Below are 26155 nucleotides of genomic sequence, written 5' to 3'. Positions count from 1 at the left end.
GGAAGACACGCTTGTGCTTACGTTTTTGTGGTTGGTTTGTTGGTAGTGCACTAACTCTTACATTATCATGTCAAAAAATGCCTATTTTTTACCTTTTTCATATACTGCTGTTATGAACTCTATTACAAAAGTAAATGAACTCAATCTGATACACATTCATCCATATAAATTTAAACTAGTCTGCTACTATAACCAAATTAATGAAAGAACAACATTTCAAAGGTCTTCCTAATGTTCCTGGAGGTCATTCCATTATCTCAATACCTTCTTCTCCTAAGACACTTGGAAATAACTTGAAGAGTTTGTATGGTTACAGTTCAGTCCAATTATTGTCATTTTTTAAAGTCCTCTGATTAAAATTGGCCAGTGCATTTTCTGATGGTAGTATGAATATGAAATAGATTGATCACACTTTTACAATTTTGGGGAGTTCTAGGGAATTTATGAGCAGCCTAAATAAGGATTAAGATAAATAGGTAAGTTTGTTACCTGTTCATAAAATTCATTGACAATACCCTCCGTCCACTGAAGATGGAGCTCTTTACTCTTGGCTGGCCCATTGATATCAGCCAGCTTTATACACATTTGACAAACCAGGAGACGATCATTCTCATTGGTCCAGTCTATTCCAACTTCATCATTCACCTGTTCGAGGGGCAAAGTTAAAATGAGTTTTGTCTCAGTGAAAGCAAAAGTTGAGCAGGAGAATAAACAGAAGTAGTATTTATTGTCTTCCTACCATGTACACATCAGAATGCTAAGTCATGAGAAACATCCCAGCTGTTTAAAATAATGTTATTGGATTGCATAAATTCATAGTAAAATAGTTCATCAAAAAAGCAAAATACTAAATGGTGGATAAAATAATGATTAACTATGGAATTGAAAACAAATGCTACTTGATATTAGCATATATTATCAATTACTATTAAAATAATGTGGCTACAAAGAATAAGAAATTTTCTTGACATTTGGGCATTTATCTTTGCTGTATGAAATTTTGCTTCAGGTGTTTGAAGCCTTTACTACTGTCAGCTAACTTATGTTAGTATCCCACAGAGATGAGAGCAAACTAAAGTGAACAAAAACACAAGGCTAGTTAGAATTTTATTATTCCTCTGCAGTACAAAGTACAATATATACCGATACCATCTCAACTTACTAGGTTTCCAGATTGGGACCAATGCCTTTGTATCTGCCTCTGATTAAATACTTCACTGCATTTCATTTTCACATTTGACATATATGAGGTGACAGCAGTGAGTTTTGTTCAACACTTTGACTCCATGACATCCTTCAATGTGACCATAAAATGAAGACTGGTATAAATCTAGTTACCTTGGCATTAAATTTGGCTACGAAGTCAAAGTGCTTCTTCAGGTCAGTGGCCAAAATTGCTTCAATGACAAGGAAACGGAAATGCTTAAATTCCACATGGTCAAGGTTAACTAAGAAGTTATATTCTGGCCGGGACATGAAAAGGTTCCATGCGGCAGCTGCATGATGATTCTCCAAAACCGAACGATCGTTGTAGAGGACCGCCTGGGCAAATACGAGAGTGAAGAGTCCAACTTTTTAAATTAAAATAAATACATAAAGATAATTGGGAATATGCAAAACTTCTGGAATCCTCTTTTTTCGTGAAACACAGAAACATAATCTTATGACAGCTCATTATTAAGAATCACTGGTTGCTGTACACTGAATTCATTGATTACTTTTCTTGGTGAAATGTTGTTTTTTATAAAATAAAATTCATTTCCTTGGAACTTCATTTCAAATTGTTGCAAGTTAAGGGCTTAGACTTAGCTTTTATCAGGTTACTATAATTATTATTTTTTTTTTGCAGGGCACAGGAATTTAACCATAAAAATAGGCAAATATAGTGATACCCCTAAGAGGTAACTCAGTTACTTCCCATCTAGAATAAGAATGACTTCCTTTTAGTTACACACATGCAACTAACACAGAAGAATGGAATCCCTGAGAAGCCCATAATTCAAAACATTCTTCACCCAGAATCAGCCATAGGAAATAGCAACCTCTATTTAGTAATTGAAAATATATAGTAAGTACCTACTTGCTTGAAATTCTCTAATAATGCTAAGGGAAGCTGCAAAGAAAAGGAAGTCGCCTAAAAAATGCTTGACAACTAGTGTGCCTAGGGGGACGAAGAAGGGACAAAAGGTGCAAGACAAAAAGGAAAGACTAACAAGCACGTGGAAATTAATACTGAAGTAAAACTGCATCACGTGCAGGGAAGTCTGAATGGTAAATGGTGCTGGCAAAAGGATCTGCCCATCTTTAGGGATAACAGATTCTGGTGTATGAAGGAGATGCTGTAAGAAATTAAAATAAGTAGTTAAAAATATCAGGACATTTGTACTGTATCTGGATTAGAAGAAAATTCTAGACTCGTATTTGAGAGAGGCTGTGGAAATGAGGGGGAATGGAGTAAAAGACAAAAAGCAAACAAGGTAAAAAAAAAAAAAAAAAGGTATTGGACCAGATTGGCCTCTAGAGCCTCTAGAAAGCAAAATAAGATCTTGGGTCCAGCTGATTAAACCAAAGAGAGTCTTACTAAGTTTAATTACATAGATGGAGAAGCCTAAATAGTTAGCGATTAGTATTTGACTTAAATTTAAAGACATGCTAAGATGAACTTCTTTAAAGTTACTGATTTTGGAATACTATGTTCAGATAAAAAATTTTCCCTCAAATGAATGAAATAAATTGGTTTTTTATTCCTCCTAACCAATAGAAATGCCATCAGAATCATAATTACCATAATGAGTATATTTCAAAGGAATGGGATTTACATCCAGAGAAGCCTTTAATTCTTAGTCTTAAATGTATATACGGAGAAGCCTTTAATTCTTAAAGAACCAAGAAGGATTTGGTTCTCTAACCTTTTCAGAAAGAAACTTCTGTATAGGTCAGGTTTTCTTCATTGAGGAAGCTCCTTAACGCGTTTTCTTCTTAAGAAAACTGCGAAGGGGTCCCCATCGGCTATAACATTACATACCCACCATTATGACAGCTTTTCAAAATCAGCATGATCTCTTAAGAATTTTATCTTAGGGCTGAATATAGTTTGGCTCCTATTCACTTGGTGCTTACGTCAGATTTATCAAATTAATTTTCTTCAGAGAAATCTCTGAATTATTTCTCTGGATCAAACGCAGAAGATTTACCTGAGGGGCACTGGTTGCCACCAGGAAAGCGTTGGTCCTTCCTGGGTGGTCGTAGTCGTGCATGGCTGCAGCCACGTACAGAGCCATCAGCTCTAAGGCAGGGATGTTTCCAGACAAACACCCGTATTTATCATCTGCCAAATTATACATTTTTGAGAACACATATCCCATATGTCCATGTGTAAATCCACTGTCAGAATCTGAGAAGAGAAAATGAAAAGAGAAATTTTTTAAGAAAGTGTTAAACCAGATATCTGTTGTCTTGGCTTCCTTTAAAAAACAACAACAAAAACACCCTTCCGTTCCCATCATTTACAAGGGAGCACAGAGGTACTTCATACAGACCCGAATCGCTTGCTGATCCGTGATCATTAATCACAGTTGAGAGGCCTGGAATAGGCTGCGTCGTGAGATACCAGACGGCGTGTAAGACGTCGGTGGCATGGATTCTGTTATGATCTGTAACCGGTGCAAAGCAACAGTCATTCATCTGTGAACTCCGGGGTCTAAGGACTGAGAGTGCCACCTACTGGGTAAACAGCTAGTCCCAACATTTTAACGCTCCAGGGAAAGACAGCCAAACATTCTAGGACAAATACTCCGGGATTACTCCTCCCTTACTCCAGAACTAATTCACTGTAAGAAAAAAAATACCCAACACTTGCAACACTCATTACACAAGCAGATGTTTAAAATGAAAAAAAAATCTGCATCCAGAGTCCACCAGACGCTTAACATATTCAGGAAACTCACTATGTGAATCGACTGTAGTATTTATTCTTGCTCTTATTCCCATGTTCCTGTACAAGACTTCACAGAGGACTGGATTAAAACAACCCCCTGACACACTTCAACTAGGTTAGACCAATGGTCTATACCACCCAACATCTTCTCTCTGATAAAAAGAACCCAAATAGCCCCTGGGAACTGAATACAGTATTACTCTTTTCCATCCAACTTAAAACACTGTAATAAAATGAGTAACTTTTATGTATAGATTAAATCTACCAAGCAAAGTCAAAACCAAAATCCATGTTCTCTGATGCAGAAATTCTAATTACAGAATGCTATTCTAGGACCTACCTAGAGGGAAAAAAATTAAAACCTCTTCGTACAATAATTAGGGAATCGAGCCATTTCAAGGAATAACGACGACGGGGGAACCACATCTCCTAGGGATAATGTCATTATCACGGGAACAGGGTCCTACGTGGCAGCTCAGTACCACGGAACAGTGACAAAGGTCCAGTGTGCTCTTGGCCCATTTTCTTTCTCCATGCAATTCTTCCATACTTCCCTCTTTTGTTTACCTGGCCCTTCATAAGACTTCATTGATTGGTATGCTTTATCCTAAATATGCTAACTTTACATATTTTATTTCTAACGACCAGCCACGATACAGGTTCCTTCTCCAATGAAAATCTATCACATCTCTGAGTAATAACTGATGAGGAGAAGCAAAGCAGAAGAGAACAAGCAAGATGATGATGGGAACTAGAGAGAAACACCTGCCCCCCGACTGGGGGAGAAAGAAGACACTGTGACGTCGGTGATGCTGGCAGCGCACCAGAACGCAGAAAGACGTGCCTATTTTCCTGCATTTCGGGCAACTCCTAGGAGTCAGTCTTTAAGTGATGACGCGTAGCTACATCTTGGCTAAATACTCCAGGAATTCAGTGAGGGGCTCTGTGAGGGCTCGAGAAGATTTCTTCAGAACAGCTTTGAGAAGCAGACCTCCTAGGCTCCCGAGGGGTAAACAGCAAAATCCACTCATGGTATCACTGCAGACGTAAATACTGATACTGCCTAGTCTCCAAAGAACAATTTTATTCAAACTGGAGTCTCTATCCCTGTGTGTGGGAACCATCTCAAATGATTCAAGACGATTACATTTTATGACTATACCTGTGCCACAAAGTTGATCATGCTAGAAGTTTCTGGATTTAATACAGATCTCATTTTGTCTCTGCTTGGATATTTATTACCTGTGTCACCTTGAGTGAGTCACTTAAAAACTTTAAGTCTCAGATCCTCATCTTAAAAGGACGGAGACAATCATCGTGCCTATTTCAGGGGACAGTTGTGAGAATTACAGAAGGGAACGTATGTCAAAGTGCTTGGTATATCGTAAGTTTGTGATTGATGCGAATATCATTCACATAAAGTAAATGATTGTTCTTAAAAGAAGATGAATAAATGCAGATTTCTGGTCTTCTTTCAAAATTAATGCTGGATTTCTAAGAAGAGAAGTGAGGAGCTAAAATAAAAGTGATGCTAAGCCCCTGGGGAGGGAGAAAACACAGCCTGGTCAGAGAGGGTCACTGTAAGGGGATAAGTCAAGAGAGATCTTCTGGGTTAAGTTCTTTTCTCTTCCTTTGTGGCAAGCTGGGAAGATGCCTGTGTGGATGTAACTACCATTACTGCCGAAGGTCGCAAGTTGGGGAAACCCGCGCATGCGCCCAGCATGACAGGGGTGGGAGGGACAGTACCAGGGTGTTGGTGGAGCCTGTTTGGGATGAGAAACAGACAACATCAAGTACAGGTGACACAGCGCTTGAGTGATACTGGCTCCTGCCCCGTTCCCCACCCCAAGGTCCAGGTCCAGGAGGCTTTACAGATACTTCTTGCAAACTTTCAACGAACAAGCAATCTATCTAAATAATTCAGTGCTAAAAAGGTAAAAAGAAAAAGCTGCCAAACATATTTTATGAGGTTAGTATAGTCTTGATTTAAAAACTAGGTAAAGGTAATATATAGGAAAAATGAAACCCCTCCTGCTTTGGAGCATAGGTTTGAAAGTAAAAAATAAAACAATAGTTAACCAAATATAACTCCTTAAAAATATATATACAGTGATGCATGTAGATATTTAAATGAATTATGTTGTCATTATCACCTAAGCAGGATGGAAAAATCATTTGCCTTGTAAGCAGTCATTAGCATGTTTTTTAAACAAAAATTGACTTAGCCTGTACTTATGTGCAAATATTGTGCCAAGCGTTGGTATCACTGGTGACCAACTCAGAAGAAAAAGGCACCCAGGAAAGACGCTAGCTAGGGCAACACAGGGGATTGACAATTTTCTGTAGGACATCCAAATATGCTCAAAGATTGCTCTTCTTCTGGCCATGGTAGGCAACGGACAGGGATAAGCAATGATAACAGAGCTCTCCCGACTTTATCATGATCATTCTCATCCTCTTCCTTCATCTCTGCATTTTGGACAAAGCCCTCAATAATTCTCTCACCACCGGCAACCCCCCTGCCTCTTTGACAGCACGTAAGCCCAGCGTGCGCACACAAATACGTCACCCACTCCACCCGCTCCCAGAGCCTGCCCAGCTCCCTCCTCCGCCTTGACAGAGTTGTTCTCTCACTTCCTCCTTATCCATCAAGCACAGAGGTGAAGCCAGCTGGTATGGAAGGTTGCCGTTGTACGTAAGATTTAGAGGTTTTTTTCCACCTAAATTTATAGATGTTTCCATTTAAAATTCTGTCTATGCTCCTGTTCACCAAAAGATAAGGGGAAGTACTAAAGACTAGAAAAGAGATTTGAAACATTTTTCCCTCTGGAATATAGCTAATACTGTGATAGTTTTGCCCCTGGAGCTTGCAGCATGTCACATCAGTGCTTGGCTTTAAAATCGGCGGGTACATTGTCATCCAACCGAACTAAACAGAGGTCCAGCAAGACTATTCTAATCTCCGCCATTAGATGGTACGTGGTCACGGGCATCTCTGAGGCATTCTCCCCACTCCTCAAACTTGACATGGAAAATGAGAGGTGTTCGCAAGAATACATTTTAGAGATGAAAGTCTTTGAAAATAGAAAGTACTCTCAAAAGTAACTTTGAATCCATGAATGAAAATGACCTGATGATTTATCATCTTTACTAGCTGAACTGCCCAACTGAAAGGGACTATGAATGATATCAAACATTGTTTTTCCCCTTGGCAATTGACTTTAAAGTGTAATTTATCCTAATCTTTATTGAACAAATATATTTTTGATATCATATTTTTATCAGTGAGTTGCCTCTATGTGTAATCTTACCCACTACAGTTCCATGAACTATCAATCTATTTATGTCTACTTTTTTTAATTGAGATATAGTTGCTGTATAATATTATATGTTTCAGGTGTGCAGCCGAGTGATTCACAATTTTGAAAGGTTATATTCCATTTATAGTTATTATAAAATATTGGCTATATTCCCCGTGTTGTACAATATATCCTTGTAGGTTATTTATTTTACACATAGTAGTTTGAATCTCTAAATCCTCTACCCCATTTATGTCTATTTTTAAATATAGATTCTTCAAATTTTAGTAAGGTTCTGAGTACAAATTTAAAAGTTTGCATACTTTCCCTCTTCTTTTGGAAGTTTGTAAAGGTGTTCTTAGAACTACAATAAAAATTCTGTTTCTAAAAATTCTAATCTAACCCCATTTTGGTTACTCTTAGGCTTTTTTAATTTTGTTATGGGTTTACTTAAATAGAGCCATTAGAAATACAGTTCTCTAGGAATTAAATGTTAAATAAGCAGACATACTACAAATTTCTGTACATGCTAATTTTAGTTAATGATAAACAAAAGTTTTAATTACTATCCATATTAGTCTAAACTTGCAACCCCACAACATGCAAGGTAGTAATTATTATTTAAAAGTGATCATCAATTAAGCTAAAACTTTTCTGTGAGAAGACGTAAATAAATTCCCTTTATGGACAGCGTTTGGGACTTAAGTAAGGTTAGTAGAACAAATTCTTTTCACATGGAATGAAGAACGTATTTCAGGAACAATACCTATTTATGTGTAACATAAAAATATGTAATAAGAAAATGTGAAAAGGAATACTAAAATTAAGACTCTGAAAACTTCTTTTTACACTTAAAGACTGGTCAACTTTCCCTATGATTTAATGATACACTATCTAGAGCAAAAGTTAGTCGTTATGTCAATTTGAATTCAGTGGAGCTTGGAGAGAGCTGATTATATCACTAAAATATATTTGGAAATATAATATTTATTGGTAAATTTAATCTGATGACTAGCTGTTCCTTAGTGTTTTCAGTGGCTTCCTTTCTATAAAAGCTGGCTCATGTAACTCCTCAGCCTTTGAGAAATCACCAACACTCAGGTCAGTCACTGGCATCCAACCAGGGTGAGCTTTGGGAAAGTATTATTAAGAAAGCAGGGCTTATCTTGAGATCCTTTCAAACTAGCCCTTTTTCCTTTCTCTCTCCTCACTTTCACGGCCCCACGAGCTACTTTCTCACAGCGTCCCAGGCTCCTAAGCCCCCTCTCTACTCCCGCTGTCCTATTTTGTCTGCCTTTGGCCCCATATTCTCCAACAAATCTCAGCTGAAGATTTCATTCTTCATTCTCCTTTTCTGTCACACATTTTACAGACTCAGTAACTCATTCTCCTTTCCTATCACATAGCGTCAACTGTGCATTTTCATTTTCCACTGTTGCACGTGCGTGGCATTTTGGAATCAACAACACGTTAATATCGGATCACCTGCTTAATGCACCACCCCTTTCTGAAAATACCTGTGTTCTTAGTCTCCATATAATTTTTATTTAACTTTAGCTCTTTGCAACTACAATCAGACATGGGGTTCTAAAGTCCAAGGTACATAAAAGCAAATTTAAAACTTAACACAGTTTAAATAATACACACTCCAACCAACATATGATGCTTGATTTGTTTTCTTTTTATACATTTACTTCCTATATGTTTCATGTGATTTCTGTACACGTCTGATTGGATTTACAGGCATTTTTTTCCAGTGCAATACTTTGTAGCATGGAGCACAATTCTATTTACATGTCCTAATGATATCTGAAATGCTATATATTGAAGATTTAATTCACTATCTCCTCTGTGCTCCAGTTCCTCAAGATCATAAATGACAAACTTATTCTCTCAATATTCAAAGTTCATAAGCTTGAACACTTGGTTGTATCCTTTCCTTTGGTCTTCACATCTATCCGATTTTTAAAATGTTCCTAACACTTTCTCCACAACAAATTCCAGATGTCTCTTCTCTTCTATTTAATTAGACCATCATCCCCTCCTGTCCTTCTTCCCCAGCCACATTTATCTTATCCTGAAAAACTTCAGCAGTGACTTAACTCTGCAGATGCCAGAACAAAGGTTGAGAATTCACCCAATAAAAGGAGCATATTATAACATGAGCAATAAATACAACATTTAATTATTTATTTAACACACATTAAATCGGAGCTATTATGTGCAAGGCACTATTATCACCCCTTTAGAATTTTCACATCATGTTATCCTCATGATAATCTTACGAAGTAGCTACTGTGATCCCCATTTTACAGATGAAGAAATCAGGCATGTGGAGCTTAAATAAGACCCGGGGTCCCCTACAGCTGATGTGTCAAGGGACCAGGATTCTGGCATACACTATTACCTCCTAATCACAATACCATGTAGCCACATGGGGTGTTTCGATGTGTAATGCTGTGCTAGCTGCAAATAATTCAGTATCTAATTATCTATAGCAAATTCAAAGGATTTTAAAAGTATTAATTCTTATACTTACAAGGAATTTCCCTGTAGCCAATTTCCAAAGCATGAAAATAATTCATAAATTCCCTAACTGGAATTTTAAAAGCTTCAAAGAGGCCCATGTCCTCAAAAAGTCTGTATGATACCTGTAAAGGAGAAAGACAGAGTTTACGAAACAGCCCTTGGTGTGGGTTAGACGTAAAGAGAAAAAGGGGGAAAGATTATATATTCCATCAACCGTATTAATTTACTGCCTATAGAGACACTTATTGGGAACAATAAATCAAGCAGATATTGAAGACCTCTATGTCCTACCCCTGAAGTCCCTGATGAGGGGTATAGAATCTGTTTTTAAAGATAGAGACATATGCCTAAGAAACTGCCAATCAAAAAATCCAGTGTCACACTACAGAAACATATCAAGGCACTGAACTATGCGTGATAGCAATAACTAGAGATTAATATTTACTAAATTGCTCATTGTATAATATACACTGTAAGTGCTAAGTAAAGAATGAAGGAAAGCTTTACTGTGGACCAATTTTATAACTAAAAATAAACAAATAAATAAAAGCTTTCTGGAGGATGATGGATGCAGAGTTGTGCCTTGGTGAAAAACAAGGGGACAGAATTATGAGAGAGAAAAAGATTGCCTTGACTGAAACGTATGGAGAAAAAAAAAAAAAAGATGTGTCCTAATTCAGTATAAATAAAAATGTTTAAAATAATTTTTCCTCACTTGTCTTCCTTCTTTCTCCTCCAAGTATCTATTCCTCTTCTAATTACTTTCATAGCCCTGGAGACTCAAATCAAGTAAATATCTTTGGATGTAACTGGCATAGTTGATATGCAAATGATGGAGAAAGAAAAGAATGATAAAGGCACAGAAGGAGGTGATGGGAAGAGAAATGGTTATTCTTGAGGCAGAATGGAATACAGCCCCATTCATAACAACAGAGCAGCAACTGTTGACATATATAAATAAATATATATATGTGGCATTTAATAAGTGTGATGCCTGCTCTAAATAGTTTACACATATTAATTATTTACATTTTAATTAATTCACATAGCATTTTATGAGAAAGATAATGCTAATTACCAACATTTGAAAGCAGAGAACACAGAGGCACAGAGAAGTTGACTGACTTGCTGAAGATCACACAGTAAACACATTACGGGACCAGAATTCAAGCCAAGAATTATGGCTTCAGATTGTATACTGCTGCAAATCCTACCACCATTATTTGAGAAGTAATATTGTTAGGATTGCAATGACTTAAGTTTCCTGTTATTTTCTTAAAACATTTGAAAAATGAATTGAAAATTAAGGCAAGATATTTTAGAGTATTATTTTAAAATAGAAGAATTTTCACCAAGAAACTGATAAATCAATGGCCAATCATCTAAACTCACAAATAAAGAAAAGGCACTGTTAACAGGGTAAATATTGGTAACCGAAAAAAAATACTATTCCAAAATCTGAATGATGTCCTTTTAAATTTGTTAAAATAAACACGATAATCATCAAAAAGGCAGGCAGTACATTGAGGCTGAGAAGTCATTTCCATTGCACATATGTCTCTTTAGAAGTCTTTTGAAGTGAGACCTTCTCTATGTGGTCTCAGCCAAAAGGTGATTTCTTGGAATGCTAAAGTTAATTCATTTCAGCTGCCCTGAAGTCTTACTGGGGCGCAAAAAAAATATGCCTTTTACACAGTGAAAATTTCACGATTTTTGTACTTCCAAACTCAAATCAAAGGAAAAAACCATAAAGTTCTACTTAGCAAGGCAAATAAAGTTGCCTTTTCTCAAAGTTCAGTTATATAAATTGGAAAAATAACATAGTGACATAGTAAGAATTATGTAGTTATGTATTTGTTTTTGAAAGATAACTGGGAAAAAAAGATACATTATTGAATTTTGCCAAAATCTAATTGTTAATTCTCTCTAATCTTTCTGTTGTCTGCTTCCATCTATGACTCTTAGAAAACATTTTGCGGCTAAGATGGTCAAGGTCCCCCCCTCCTGCCCCCAGCTCACAGAACTTCAAGGGGACCGAGGTGTGACACTGTCACACCAACTGCTATAATAACCACTGTCTATTTGCTCAGACTCTCTATTCAGAAAGTTTGAAAATATAATACATAAATGCATTTACGAGGGAACTGAAAAGAATTTGCAATGAAGGTAAAAAGTCTGGACTTCCAATATGCACATATCAGGTCCTGGGTCCATGTTTACCACATGGCTTTAGATGAACAGTTATGTTTTCTCTTTTAAGTCTCAGTTTCTTCTTCTGTTATAACTAGAGATTAAAAAAAAAAACCTGCATTAAAGTTGCTCTGAAGATTAAGCTGTCACGTTTCGAGAAGTCTGGGACATATACAGCAAATACAAAACAAGGGAACACAGTGTCCAGTAAAAGAGAAAGTCTGCCTCCTGGCCCACTGTCCCATCTTCTCGTGGCACCGTTGCAGGCAGATTTCCAGGTAAAATCACTCCCTCAGCGTGCTGGTGTGCAGTGGGTTTCAGAGAGTGGGACACAAAAGGTCCCTGGGGGACCCCTGAGGCGTGAGGTGGAGGTGGACTGGGTAAAACGGCTGCCCTTAAACTTGCACTCAAATCAGTGCATATAAAGATGCTGCTCAGAGGGGAGGGTATAGCGCAGTGGTAGAGTGTATGCCTAGCATGCACGAGGTCCTGGGTTCAATCCCCAGCACCTCCTTTAAGGTAAATAAGTAAATAAATAACCCTAATTACCTCCACCTCCTCCCCACCCCGCCAAAAAAAAAAAAAAAGATGCTGCTCAGCATTGAGGAGGAAGGGAGAATAAGACTGAGACCACTAATGTGTAAAAACATGCATGGACCTTGAGGATGTCATGCTAAATGAATTAAGTCAGACAGGGAAAGAAAAACACCACTGACTTCACTTATACGTAGAATCTAACAAACAAAATTAATGAACAAACCAAACACACACAAACATGTAGACACAGGGCACAGCACAGTGATGGGGGAGGGCAAGACAGGTAAAGGGGGGTCAACTGCATGGCAACAGATGGAAACTACATATCTGGTGGTAAAGATGCCCTTGGGTACAAAGAAGGAGAAATATAATGCTGTGCACGTGAAACTTGTATAATGTCATAAACCAACATTACTACAATAAAATTTTTTTTTAATTAAAAAAAAGAAGGAGTATTAACTCCCAGTAAAAGTACAAGGGTCCCCATCCTAGTTCCCCACGTGTTCGTGGTCAGATCAGAGTCCAGGAGAGGCACCAGCTGCGTGTTAGGGAGACTGTTGATTATTTTGTGCTCCAACAGCCATCCATCATGTTAGCACACTTCTGTACATATCAAGTTGGACTCTCATGATCTTGACACGTATCTAATTTCCCTGTTGGAAAGGGAGTTCCTTTAAGGCAGGGACCCATTTTTCTTCTTGCAGACTAGACTAGCACTTTGTGTCTGAGGGACTGAAGAGTGGAGGAAAAGGCCCCTCTATCTTCTTCCTTCAAACCTTCACAGATCAGGGATTCTCAGCTCGAAGTTCCACACTCAAGACACTCGCTCAGAGGTCTGAAGAAAGCCTGCCTCCGATGCACGGAGCGGAAATCAGTCTAACAACTGATTTCTCTTCTAGCGTTTTGCAAGGAAGGGTTACTGGCCCCCCATAAATCTGGGTCCTGAATGCTCACCTTAGTCTTTTATTAACAAATCTGGTTGTCTTTAGTATCTCTGCCGTGATATCTATTCAATCTTTGAGAACTCACCTAAAACATTTTTAAAGAAGCTGAGATTATTACATCTTTCCGATTAATTAAGAGTGTGTATTTTGCTAAGTGCTTGATAACAGCGCAAATCCGTTTCATTTTATTTATTGAAAACAAACATGTCCAAATTCTTAATTTCTGTGTTTTCTTTCTCCCTCGGAGAAACAAAACATTTCTATATTTAGGAAACCTTGAAAGTAGTCTAGCTTAAGGAAAAAAATACTTAAGGGGGGGGAATATCTTGTTATTCTGCAGTAGTTCGCATTCTATATTTTGTGTGATATATACAGTTGTTTTCCATGTTAAAATACAAAGAACTCTATTTAATATGTTTCTCACCACACTGGGGGAAACATATTTCAGCATATCATCGTATTTTTGATAAGTCCTAAGCACTGTATTAATCAAAAGTTTTAAAAAAAGTCACTGGAAATACAGACAATAGATTGGTGTTTATAAATTGGCAGGTTTCTTCTTTTGAGGGCTTGTATCAGCTTTTCTTTTGCTGAATTCTACGACTTTTAGATCATTTCTCCATCTTGCTTGTGTGTACCTGCCCCTTCCATTTTGTCTTAAAAAATACACAATATTTCAGCTGCAGAATATGATATTCTAGTCCCTTGATGTTCCGGTTTCTTTTCTGATCCCACCGCCAAGGACTCTACAGAACGCTGGGCATTAAAATTTCCTTTCTCCACCTCATACTCACCACTGACGTTAAGCACATACGGAGCTGTAAACAACCAAGGAATTTTTCCCCCTACATTTAAAGTCATATGTGTGAATGCATTTCTTACCTGACTAAGGATACGGCCACATTTTCTTCCTATTTTTTCCACCAAATCAAAAATTGGAAAATTCCAAGTATTTAGCTGCTGCATGATTGAGTCCAAGTTACCCATGACAAGAGGTTCAGGAGCAAGAATTGGTTTGTCCTGCAATGAAGATACAAATGTTTTAACAACACGTTTAACAGTTTTTCTATAAAGTAATCTGTGCTTCCTTTGGTAAGTTCAGTTCAACAATGGAGTTTACCTGAAGTAAATGACTTAAAACTTCAGGGTGAATGAGTGATCTTCCAAAAAGAAAAATAAAAAAACGATCAAAAGAACAAAACATTGGTCCCAAAGTAAGGAGAAAAGGTCTTAATGCTCTTTGATGCGTTGAAGTTTGCATTATGTCACTGCCTATCGCTGGTTCATACATGCCGCAGCAAAAACAGGATGTTTCTTTCATACATTAAAACAACTGCTTTCTAGTCTTCTGTGGAGTTCTTACATACAGATTCAAGGACTTCAGAACACACTGCAATTGTATGCAAATTTATCTCTTTGTATGTTTATGTAAATTTTGCTGAGATGAGGATTTCTGGCTTACACTGGATTCTCAAAAGAAACCCAAGTGGGAGGGGGAGTTAATCACCCCAACTCTAATTGGTTCAATTTGTGTTACTACTTCAAAATCAGCATTAATCCCGTAGAATTACAATTACCACATTTTTCCCCCAGGGATTTTAATTTAATTCATGCGATGCATGGTTTCTTAAAAAAAAAAAAAATCCACCACATAAATGTAAAGACATTTTATAATTGGTCCCAAATGAAGACCTTCGTAAGAGTTTATTTACCAAAAAAATAGAAAATAAAGATAACGAGGATAAAGAAGCATTTAGGTTATTTTCTCTGACAATCTCTTTGACTTAAAAGTATAAATTAGGTGAAGAAAAATGATAATAGCAACAATTGATAATCACATGACAGTCAACTAGTTCCTACCACTAGCTCCCTCCCCAAATTAGCCAGACTCAAATGGAGGCTTTTATCCTCTCTAAGGGGCTCTCTTTAAACACATAAAATAAGTCATCGTCAAAAGATATTTTAATGGGTAGCAATATAAACCTGGTTTAATATAACAAGGAAAATAAACATTGGTTCGCTTTCTAAATCAAGGAGGCGCTAGAGAAAAAACCAACAGAAGCCCTAAGATAACGAACATGTTTCATTTTGATCAACGGACATCTATAAAACATTGTTTCACTGAATGAAATAATTCATTTCCTTACACACATTCACATTTTCAGCTGGGTTAGGAAATATCTGTAATCAGCTGTGCAGATGGATACTTCTGTTTTTAATCACTACATAACGGAACCATTAAGAGACCAGTAAGACTTGGATAGAGAGAAGTTATACTGCTACATACAGGGAGGGTTACGATACACGTGTAACCCACGTGAGGTATCTCTGCAAATCTGATGATTCAGGGATCTGTTTCTAAGCCAATCCCTGCCATAGAAACCAAGTTCTCAAGCAAATGAACGTTATGTCATAGGGAGCTACCAGGAAGATCATGGTCTCAGGAGTGTAGGTGCTGCAAGCTGATGCTTTCCTCAGAGGCTCTCTTGGGCACTCGGTATCGTCTTCATTTTGTACAATATCACTGCTGTCACTGTTGTTATTGGTCTCATAATCAGAGGTAACTTGAGTGGTATCATCTGCAGTTCAAAGAGAACAAATTAGGAAACTTGCAATGGAAAAAGGCATCCCATTTAAGTGTATATTCCTGAAATGCATACAGTAAAGTGTTTAAGGGAGTAGTGCTTTTATGAGCTTACACACCACGGATATAGGATCACGGGGTGGCAGAAAGCACACATTTTTTTAACCCAATGAAATAGATGGAATTATGATCTGTGACTTCCATGGCATTTAAGAATTCCTCAATAATCATTCTCAGGTCAGTAGTTCATACCTTCTAAAAATCCCCTGACTTTCTATTTCTTTTTCCTTTCTGCATGCCTCGACCCACTAAACCATGAGTAACTGGCTAAAATCCTAACTCTAGGATGGGCACGGGAGTGGGAGAAATTGAGTTGACACCCGAGAACAAAGTGGTCTGCAGAACACGTGGCAACAGTGTGTGCTAAGATGCGTGGGAGATCCTATCTATCCAATCTCCATCCCTAGGGGTCTGTGGCTTCCTTCTCTCTCTGCCCGTCTCCACTAACTCCCACTGCAGTCAGCACTACACTGTGCTCACCAGAGGGCCAGTCAGGTAGCATCAAGTGTCTGAAGAACATGCTTCTTGGGCAAAGACCTCAAGAAGCTTCTCGTCACTGCAAAGAGTGCCTGAAAGAAGTTTATGGCGTGTTTGCTGAGTGCCAGGTACCACTGAAAGCACTTTATTTACACTAACGCATTGAATCTTCTCCCCAGTCCTCTGAGGTGGGTATCACTGCATCACTGCATCACTGCATCACTACTGCCCTCACTTTGCAGATAGAAAACTGAGGCACAGAAAGGTTAAGTAAACTGCCCAAGGGCACACAGCTGGTAAATTCTGCCACCAGACTATCCGATATCCTATCCTCTACTTTTGATGAAGTCTAGGTTTTTTTTTTATGGTTATTGCTTTCCATGGCCTAAAAAATCTTTGCCTTTCCCTAAGTCACAAAGATATTTTCTAGTGTTTTCTTTCAGAAGTTTTATTGGCTTAGCTTTTACATCTAGGTCAGGCGCTATCTCAGAATAAAGTTTCATACAATGTGAAGTAGGGGATGAGATTCATTTTTTTCCCAAACCCACTGGACTGGAAAATTGGATCTTTGTTGAAAGTTCAGTGAGTCTGTAGGCTTGGGTCTAGTTTGGGGCTTTCTACTCAACTGCATCTGACCTATTTGCTGGTCCTTACGCCAGCATCATACTCCCTCTATGACGTTTGAGTCTTGAAGTCAGGAAACAGTTCTGCTAACTCTGTTCTCCTTTCTCAAGACTGCTCACCCACCTTTCTCCCATCTTTCCGTGCAACTGCTTCTATGTTAGAATCAGACACCGTGGGGCATAGAGAAGGGACTATTTTGAATCTCCAGAGCTATGATATCAGATAACAGCCACACAGAGAGTTCTCCTTTAGATTTTTCCTTGCCTGTGTCCCTGGAACTTTGTCCGTTACCACAGCACACCACTCTTTAAGGCAAATAATCAATGAATATCAATGAATATTTACTGAGTATCTATCAGGAAATGCTGGTGCAGGTAATTAAGGATCATTCTTAGGTAACTATTGTCCTCAAGGCTGAAGTTCAGGGAAGTTATTTTTCTCCCAACTTGTCAACGCTCAGCACTAACAAAAGCAAGTCCCTAGGGTTACATCAGTAAAAGTAAAATGATAATTATTATAATAATTATGGCAGCAAACACTACTTACAGTGGCCCAGATATTATAATAAGTGCTTTATATGCTTTAATAATTTAATTCTCACAACAGTCCTGTTTGGTAGGTACTATTATGACTTCCATTCTACAGATGAAGGAAGTGGAGCACAGAGATGATAAATGAGTCAGTAGCTGAATCAGGATATAAACCAGGCTCCAAAGCCTGTCTTATGAACCTTTCCATAATACTGCTTCCAGGAAGAACTATGAATTTTTTTTTTAAACAAGCTTACAGTGATCTAAGCAGGGTCATTTCTTAGGGTCTGCAATGGAGATCTCCAGAGAGCACCCTAAAATCGATGCCCCTCTAGTGTGCACGATAAAATAACATTTCTATATAGTGGTATCCATTATATAAAATGGCTTCGCACTTTCAAAAGTGTACATTTGTGTACAGATGTATAGAAACATTTTGGACAGCTCTGCATCAAAATTTAACCTACGAGTAACTCTCGGCCATAGGGATTATGATTTTTATTTCCTTCCTTGGCTTTTTTAAATGTGTAATCTAAAACATCAGAAACATATGTTACCTTTTGGATCAGGAAAAAAAATCAAGTAAAGCAATTTCCATTCTGAGGAACGGAATCCAATAAAGAATTACCTGTTCTGCTGGGTGTCTGGATGGTTGCCCCACTTCTCTCCAGGGGCCCGTCAGCAGGTGTCCCTTGGGAATATGGTCTGCCACAGCTGAGAAATAATGGAACAGCTGTAAGAAGAATTTTTTCTTTTCCAAAGATCCCAGGCATGCACCAGGTATGGATACATTAAGAGAGAGAATAATCATCAAATATTTCCACCTTCTACTTACTCGTTTGATAGAAAAAAGTTCATTGTGTTTTATACACGGATGCTGATATGTGTAAGATAATGTCTTCTTTTTGGGGGAAAGCACATTCGATAAAAAGGATCAGAAACTGTTCAGCTCTCATCTTCCTCCACAGCCTAGACCAAACTTTAGGTCAAACCACCGGCAAAATTGAGCTACACTATTTAGAGAATCCTGGGGTAGTCTGCTACCTACTTCCAGGAGTGATTTTGGAGGCGCCCAAGTGTATTTGATCAAAAATATCTTTCCCAAGAGAATCCTCTGGAGTCTGTTTAACATTATTAGATTTATTTTTATGGCTTAGGAGATTTAATGTCCAAAGAGCCCTTAAGAAAAGACTGCATAAGAAGAGAATGATAGTATGTTAAGTTGTTTTTGGTTTTTTTTTTTTTTGCCACAAAATGAAAATTACTCTTTTCAGATTGATCAGTTCACCTTTTAAGGCCCTAAGGAAATGAATAAAGTAGACGTACTTTTTGATGAAGAGTTAATGTAACATTGACCACCCAGGATGCTAGCTGAGCAAAACAGGCCAAGGGAGCACACTGTGAGGAACGGAGGACAACGAAGGCACTTGAAAGGTGGGCAGGGCTCTTTGACAGAGGAGGTTGGAGGATGCAGGATGCCTTTGCTTTCTCAACAGTTTTGACCGTTCAATAAATCAAAAAGTAACCCCACAAATGGCCTGGCAAGTTTCCTCTCTCACTTATCTTGTTTAGAGACTTCATGAGTAGGTTTTAACTCTGCATTTCGCTCTGGGTTCTTTCATTTGCCTACGATTACAAAAGGTCTCAGAGGGTTTCTTGTTTATTTGTTATTTAACCACAGACGACTCTAAAAGTAAAAGAGTGGTCATTTATAATTTAACTTATTAAACATCTCATCGCTTTTTCCCCCATGAATCACATTTATACGTGCAGTAGAGATAAACATTTCCCAGTTAAGAGTATTTTCATCCAAAGTAAATTTATTTTTCAAGCCTTGAATGTAAGTGGAAAGCATCACACATACGCTATTTCTAAATATGAAATCCCATCAGTTTGATTTAATGATAGAACCAAAGGAAAAAGACAGTAGATGTAAATGCTGGGTTTATATTCTCGGATGACACTTGGTAGAAGTAAAGTGTGTCACTTTGAAGATTTTTCACTGCAAGGTAATACTTAAAAAGAACATTTAAATTAGTAGTTCAAATATGCCAGAAAACCAGCTTGTTGCATAGACATTACAGCAGCCAAGAGACTGGGATTCAATGCCAAACCCTTCAAGTTCAGCAGGGGAAACCACAATAATTAGTCGTGTGTTTCTGGAGCTCTTTGTGCCTACATGGGTGACTGCCTTGAAGGCAATAATAAAACATGGTTTGAATTATAGATTTAAAAAGCCCAAACACATAAAACACACACTCCTGGATTTATTAACATTACTGAACAAGTAGGCAGTGAAATTCCCTTGTTTTTCTCCCAAACTTCTTAAAAAAAAAAAAAAATGAAAGAAATCCCATCACATACTTTCTGCAAAAAATACAAAAATACAGACTGGTGAGAAAAGTTACGTGAATCGTGCATCTTTCCTGAACATCCTTGTTATACCTTCAGGCTACTTATTTCTCGCAAGTCTGGAGCTCACAGTGGGACAGTCTCCCTAGAAACCCCGGGAGCAGATGTCCCCGAGGCTGGTCACTCCACTGCGCTTCATCTTGGCTCAGGACACACAACCACACACACAAAATGTTCCTCAAAGGTGTTCCGCCAAACACTAGCTCTATGGGCAATTATGGGATGTTAACCTAAAGAAATTGGTTCTGTCGTCAAATAAATTCAGAAAATGCTAGAAGGAACCTAAATCATGATGTCTTCTTTTTTGCAGGACTTCTCAGTGCTTGTAATAAAGTGATCTGTGTTGTGAATCACCAGGAGTAGAATATGAGCCTACTTTTAGCTCAGAGCTTACTTTTTGGTGGGGAGAAAAAGATGGAATTAACCTCCCTCAGAAATTACTGTCAAAAAAAAAAAAAAAAAGAAAGAAAGAAAGAAAGAAAGAAATTATTGTATTAAAAAAAGCCATTACAGAGAGGGCAGCAGAAGAACCTTCAGATGGCAGAGTAACTTTTGACTGTAGTCCTGGTCCAACAAACACAAATGATTTTCCCTTTAAAAAATATTTGCAAAGAGAAAGGAAGTAAAAATAAAGATAATTTAAAAGATACTATCATTTAACTTGTAGAGTTTATGAACAAAGGATGGAAAAATGAAATCTGTGAGGCTTAAACGTGAGTTTGTCGATCAGGTCTGGGTCTAACCCAATATTTGATATTAGAAGACCAACATGTAATTAATTTATTCAGTTATCCGCATTAACCTTGTTGGCAGGGGGAGCTTTTTAGTCAAGACACTCTCAGGATTATGCTCAGTTTAAAAACACTCAACTCTTTATTACTTAAAAAAAAATGTAATGCTTTAAGATTAGTTATTCACCATGAAGCTATTAGTAAAGAATAATTTGTTGATCAGTAAGAGGAGGTATTTCTTTCAAGTGGATCAAGGTAAGAGAACTGCTCTTACCATGCTAGGCCCTTTTCTGATTCTGTGGTAGACAACACTTTGCCATCCTGTTTCAATACGACAGAGCAGCCCCAGCAACTACTTAATCACATTCAGAGATCCACTTGGGGAGGTCCTAATGGGCCATGTGTTATCCGCACATTTTTAAAGCTTTAAAATGGGAGTTATAGACTTAAGATAAAATAGTACCTTTCAAATCGATACATAATCCTCCCTGGAGAACAAGTTAAAAAAAAATCCCAATAAAATATCAACTTATATCAAACTAGTTGGAAGGATTTTTTAAAACTAGAGGTTGTATGCATTCTCCATCAGAAAGCAGACAAAATATACAATGAATTATTTTATATCATCTCCAAAGGGTAGCTGTGTGGACCATATGGCCTCTAAACTTTCTGTTAATGGAAAAAAAAGCACCGAAAAATTAAGTTTCTTTTCTAGCCTAGTCAACACAAATCATATTACCTTGCATTTTCTTGTCAACTACGTGGGCCAGCCCACACAGAGCTGCGTGGACTGCTGGTGAGTGTTCCTAAGCGGAAAACCAGAACGAGTTTTGTTATTAGTGAACCTCCAGTTAACAGTGATCAATTCCTTACCTGCTACAGATAACAGGCGGCGTCAGGATCTGAGGCGAAAGGTCAGGGGCACTCTGTGTGTAAGTTAACACCCGGTGGGAACGCAGGCCTTGTCTGGCGGCTGTGTCGGCCGATTCTGGAAACTGAACTGCAGAAATTTTGCTGACTGGGCTGCTGGCAGGAGTCCCTTGGAGAGGTGAGGAGCAGGGCGATGAAAGAGGTGAGATTTTCACTAGGGAACCTAAGAAAAAGAGGTAAGATTAAGTCACTAAATAAATCTTTGGAAGTCAAAACTGCAACTCGTAAACTTCACCTGGGACTCCTTTTAACTCAGTATGGTGAGGACTCAGGCCACCGGGGGCCGCCTCCGCTGCGTGCTACCATCTGGAGAGAGGATGTACGGGCCGGGGGAGGGTGTCTCTGCAGCATGGAATGGGAACAACGCGTCATCATGAAAAAACTGGTGGCCATGCTGGCAAATTCACTTAAAGCCTCGGTGTCCTGGAGTAACTTCAGGACAGAAGGGTATTATTTTCTGCTCCCATTTTTGTTTCTTCTTGGCATTCTGACCTGATGACAACAGTTAAAAATTTCTCATGCATTTGCCTTCTCTTAGGTTGTGAGGTTTTCAGCAGCAGCAGGACCTGCAGTTGTTTGAAAACTTTAACGTATCTGGAGCGGAGTTTAAGCACGCAACGGCTGCTTGAAATAAGTAAATAAGGAAGATACATTTTTGAGAGGAAACTGACTTAGCTAACCATCCATGTGTTCAGTGAAACTACTTTCTGTGTGTGAAACATTACTTCGATCGGCGTTAATTTCTAAAGGAAACATTTAAAAAAGTTAATATGATCCATTTCAGATCAAACGGTGGGCCTAAAGCTCAAATGAGAAGTGTGGATGTTTATGCCAGACCGTGTTTGCTCTCAGCTGTGAACATTTTCACAAAACACTGGCTTAGATTTCAAAGTGATGATGTCTGAGCACAGGGATAACGTCTTTTGAAGTTCCTCTCTCCAAACACGGAGAAGGCAGCCTGCACTTAAAATTGAAGAAAAGAGAGGAAAAAAACTTCTGAACAACTCCCTGCTTACTGATTTTCATGATTTCAGGCGAAACAATCTACTGTAAGGCAAATGAAATGAAATCTTAAAAGTTGTCTTCTGTTTCTCACCGCTCCGGGGAAACGTGGAACCAGCAACATTTACATCATCGAATAGATTATGTGGTGAACCGGCCACTGGCTTGGTTTGCTCCAATGTTCAATTTTCTCAAAAGTTGTTATTTGTCATATCCAGAGGTTTTCTGGTCCACCAAGAGGAATATTAAGCTTGTTGAAGGGCTTTTGTTGGCACTGTTATGTTTTTATTTTGTTTTGTTTGCTTTAAAAGATGAGAAACTGTACTCTTCCTGTGATTGAATGTGGAGGCCAGCTACCCTTCTAGTCTTTTGCTCAATATTTCTACTGATTTCTGGTCACCAGATCAGTCCCCCGCCTTGTACTTGACAAATGGAACCACTCAGACGAAGAGAGATGAAACAGCCTTCCCAGAGTTCCAGTGCAAGTAAACAGGAGACTATGGAGTGAGCCCAGCTATTCTTAGTAAACTGTGCTTTATTCGTCCAGTGTTTGATGGGAGATTGCCCAACGTGGAAGAAAAATTCATTATCTGCTAGGTTGCATTTGTATTTCTCTTTACAATGCCATGCCTTATGGTTTTCATTCTGATTTCTATTTTTATTGAAAAGATTTAGCTGTTTTACCAAAGATCCTGACAAACCTTCACATTACATCATTTCCTGAGCCAAAAGAAAATTAAGTTCTTAACTCAGAGTTCCCCAGCCAACCTATCATTGTGTGCAGCAAGTTAAGTTACAGATGTGCTATAAAGTACCAATGGCTGTAAATCTTTTTCAATAGAAAGATTTTATTTGGACGTCCCAGGATAAATTTAATTTTTAATATTATCTCTAACATTTTATAATTAGATTTTCTTCTTATAATTTTATAAAATAAAGGAAACACAATTTTCACCAAGCTGTAAATCCCTTCCCATTTCTCCAATGCTATATATAACATTATCGGATTCACACACATGTGCACGTGCTCTCATGTAAGAAAGGTTGGAAAGGACTAGATTAATTTAGACTATTTGATAGATTAAGGATGATGAGCCACCAGATTACCCTAGAAAAGCAGTTTAACCATTAAGGAGCTGGATGCTGGTCTGATGTGGTTTAAAGGTTATCAAGGTGTTTGTTCATTTAACAAATTTTTTTTCTTTTTTTGTTTGTAATAATTTATTCTCAACAGTTGTAGTAATAATATTTTTCTGATTAAGTCCAATGATTATGCTTTTCCAAAGGAAAAACTCAATGAATCTTTTTAGCCTTAGTTGAATCAAAATTATTCTTTATCTGAGGCAATTCCAGATGATTCATTTAGAATTACCAATATTTTATAAATGTGTGTGTGTGTGTGTCTGTGTATGTAAAACACACACTTCCAGAACCCTCACATATTTCATTTTGACTATCACCATTTTATCTCACCACAAACTAATAAGACTTCTAAATTAATCATTGTGCCAGGCTTGTATATTCAAATAATGTTATCACTCAAAGTAAGTACATTCGGAACTTCTTCTTTTTCCATTTTTGTATTAAGGTATAACTGACATACGTCAAGATGACTCCTTTTGGTGTACCGTTCCTGTGAGTTTTGACAATGGTGTAGAGCCACATCACCACTACCACAATCAGGAGTGGACTGGTTCTCTCACCCCCCAAAATACCCCTTGTACTTTGCAGTCAACCCGTCTCCCCACTCCCAGCACTTAGCAACCACGGATGATTGCCGGACCTGTAGTTTTGTCTTTGAAAGAACATTATGTAACTGGTATCTTAGAATTTGCAGCCCTTTGAGTCTGACTTCTTTCACTTAGAAATCATTTAACAGATACAGATGGCGTGCCTGATTGCGGGACTAAAGGAGGTGGTCGTGAACAAAATAAAATTCCCTGGTCTCAAGGTCTCCTCTTTCAGGGGAGACAGAAAGTAGGAAGAGAAGAGGAGGAGGAAGAAGAAAGGAGGGGAGGAGGAGGAAGAAAACAAAATCAGATGGTTTGAAGCGATACGAAGAAAAAATATTGCAGAGGACAGGGAAGCACAGAACACACTAAGGTAAAATTTGATCAGAAGTCTGATGATATAAGAAAGACATTTAGACAAGGGCTGGGGAAAGAATGTTCCAGAAAGAGGGACCCACCGGGGGGGTGTCAGAGGATCAGTCAGGAGGTCATTGTGGCTGCAGCTTAGCAAAGAGGAAGAAGAGGGGCTGGGAACGGGCTCAGAGGGGTTCCTGGCAAGACGGCGTCGGGCTGGCCAGGTCAAGGCAAGGTTTTAACTGCTGCATCTTAGACTCCTGATGGGCTCTGCTTTAGGCAATTCTTTAATTATTTTGATAAGTAATTCTGAGTTTTCAGATAGTTTCCTACCACTTTTTTTTTTTTAGAGTAGTTGAAAGTCTATGGGAACATTGCCCATTTCTGTCTTGACACAATCTATCTTCTGAAGGCAAATGATGAGCGGAGTGATTTTCTTCATTGCTAATTTTTAGTAGCGGCCAGCTGATACTCTCCCAAAAAGCCAATTCACTCTTAAAATACAAATGTAAAAATCCGCTCAACGATTAGCGTTCTTGGAACTCATGGATTAACTAAACTTAAACAAATAAGCAGAACTTAAGACTCCAGACTTACTGCCTGAGACGAAATTTCACATAAACCTTGAAACAGAGGAAAAGTGCTTTGCTTCTGCAGTGCTGTTAGTCTACATATTTTGAATGCTACTAACAAGCATGGGTCCTGGCAATATGGTGAAAAGGGGGGGTGGTTTTATTCTGTGGATGAGAAGGCAACGGTCTAAATATACACATTTCTTTTCTCCCAAGCCAACTATTTCTCACAGTGTGCCTTATCATAGTTTACTTAAAGTTTTAAAAACAGAAAGGATTAGGAATGCTGTAGGAAATGGGCATTTATTTACATATATTAGTCTTCAAATAGATGGAGAGATGTAAGTACAGATAATAACCAAATACTCTTTCTTTCTAGAAAGGAGAGACTGAAAAAAATTATTTCACACACAGGAACAGGATATTCTTTTAAGTCTTCAAAACCAAATTATTTTCTAAGATTTTTTTTAAAGTGTAATCATGTCTAAAGTTAGAGGGATGAAGTTTAGGACCTTTGGAAGTCTCATTCAACTTTATGTTGCTTGCATACACACACACACACACACACGTAGGGACTCAGAGAAATATGCATGCTCTCAAATATATTTACCTTCATTTTATATTTAAATAATTTTAAGAGACTTCAGGAAAAAGACATAGCTTGTGAAATTCAAAAATCTCTGGATGATTCAAACTGCTGTAACGTGAAATAC

General features: G+C 38.1%; 1 protein-coding gene across 3 annotated transcripts in view; it reads right to left on the bottom strand.

The window, feature by feature from the left end:
• PDE3A (phosphodiesterase 3A) overlaps positions 1-26155 on the bottom strand; it is a 280768-nt gene that overhangs the window by 18140 nt on the left and 236473 nt on the right. For all 3 annotated transcript variants that reach the window (XM_010946497.3, XM_074357370.1, XM_074357369.1), the window contains exons 6-14: positions 21728-21947; positions 18340-18425; positions 15861-16015; positions 14319-14456; positions 9776-9887; positions 3540-3653; positions 3195-3394; positions 1339-1542; positions 490-645 (exon numbers count right to left, since the gene is read on the bottom strand). In XM_010946497.3, the coding sequence (XP_010944799.3) occupies positions 490-645; positions 1339-1542; positions 3195-3394; positions 3540-3653; positions 9776-9887; positions 14319-14456; positions 15861-16015; positions 18340-18425; positions 21728-21947 (1385 nt within the window). The remainder of the gene's footprint in view (positions 1-489; positions 646-1338; positions 1543-3194; positions 3395-3539; positions 3654-9775; positions 9888-14318; positions 14457-15860; positions 16016-18339; positions 18426-21727; positions 21948-26155) is intronic.

This window comes from Camelus bactrianus, chromosome 34, assembly GCF_048773025.1.
Source record: "Camelus bactrianus isolate YW-2024 breed Bactrian camel chromosome 34, ASM4877302v1, whole genome shotgun sequence".
Lineage (NCBI taxonomy): Eukaryota > Metazoa > Chordata > Mammalia > Artiodactyla > Camelidae > Camelus > Camelus bactrianus.
This window is presented reverse-complemented; position numbering and strand designations above follow the sequence as displayed.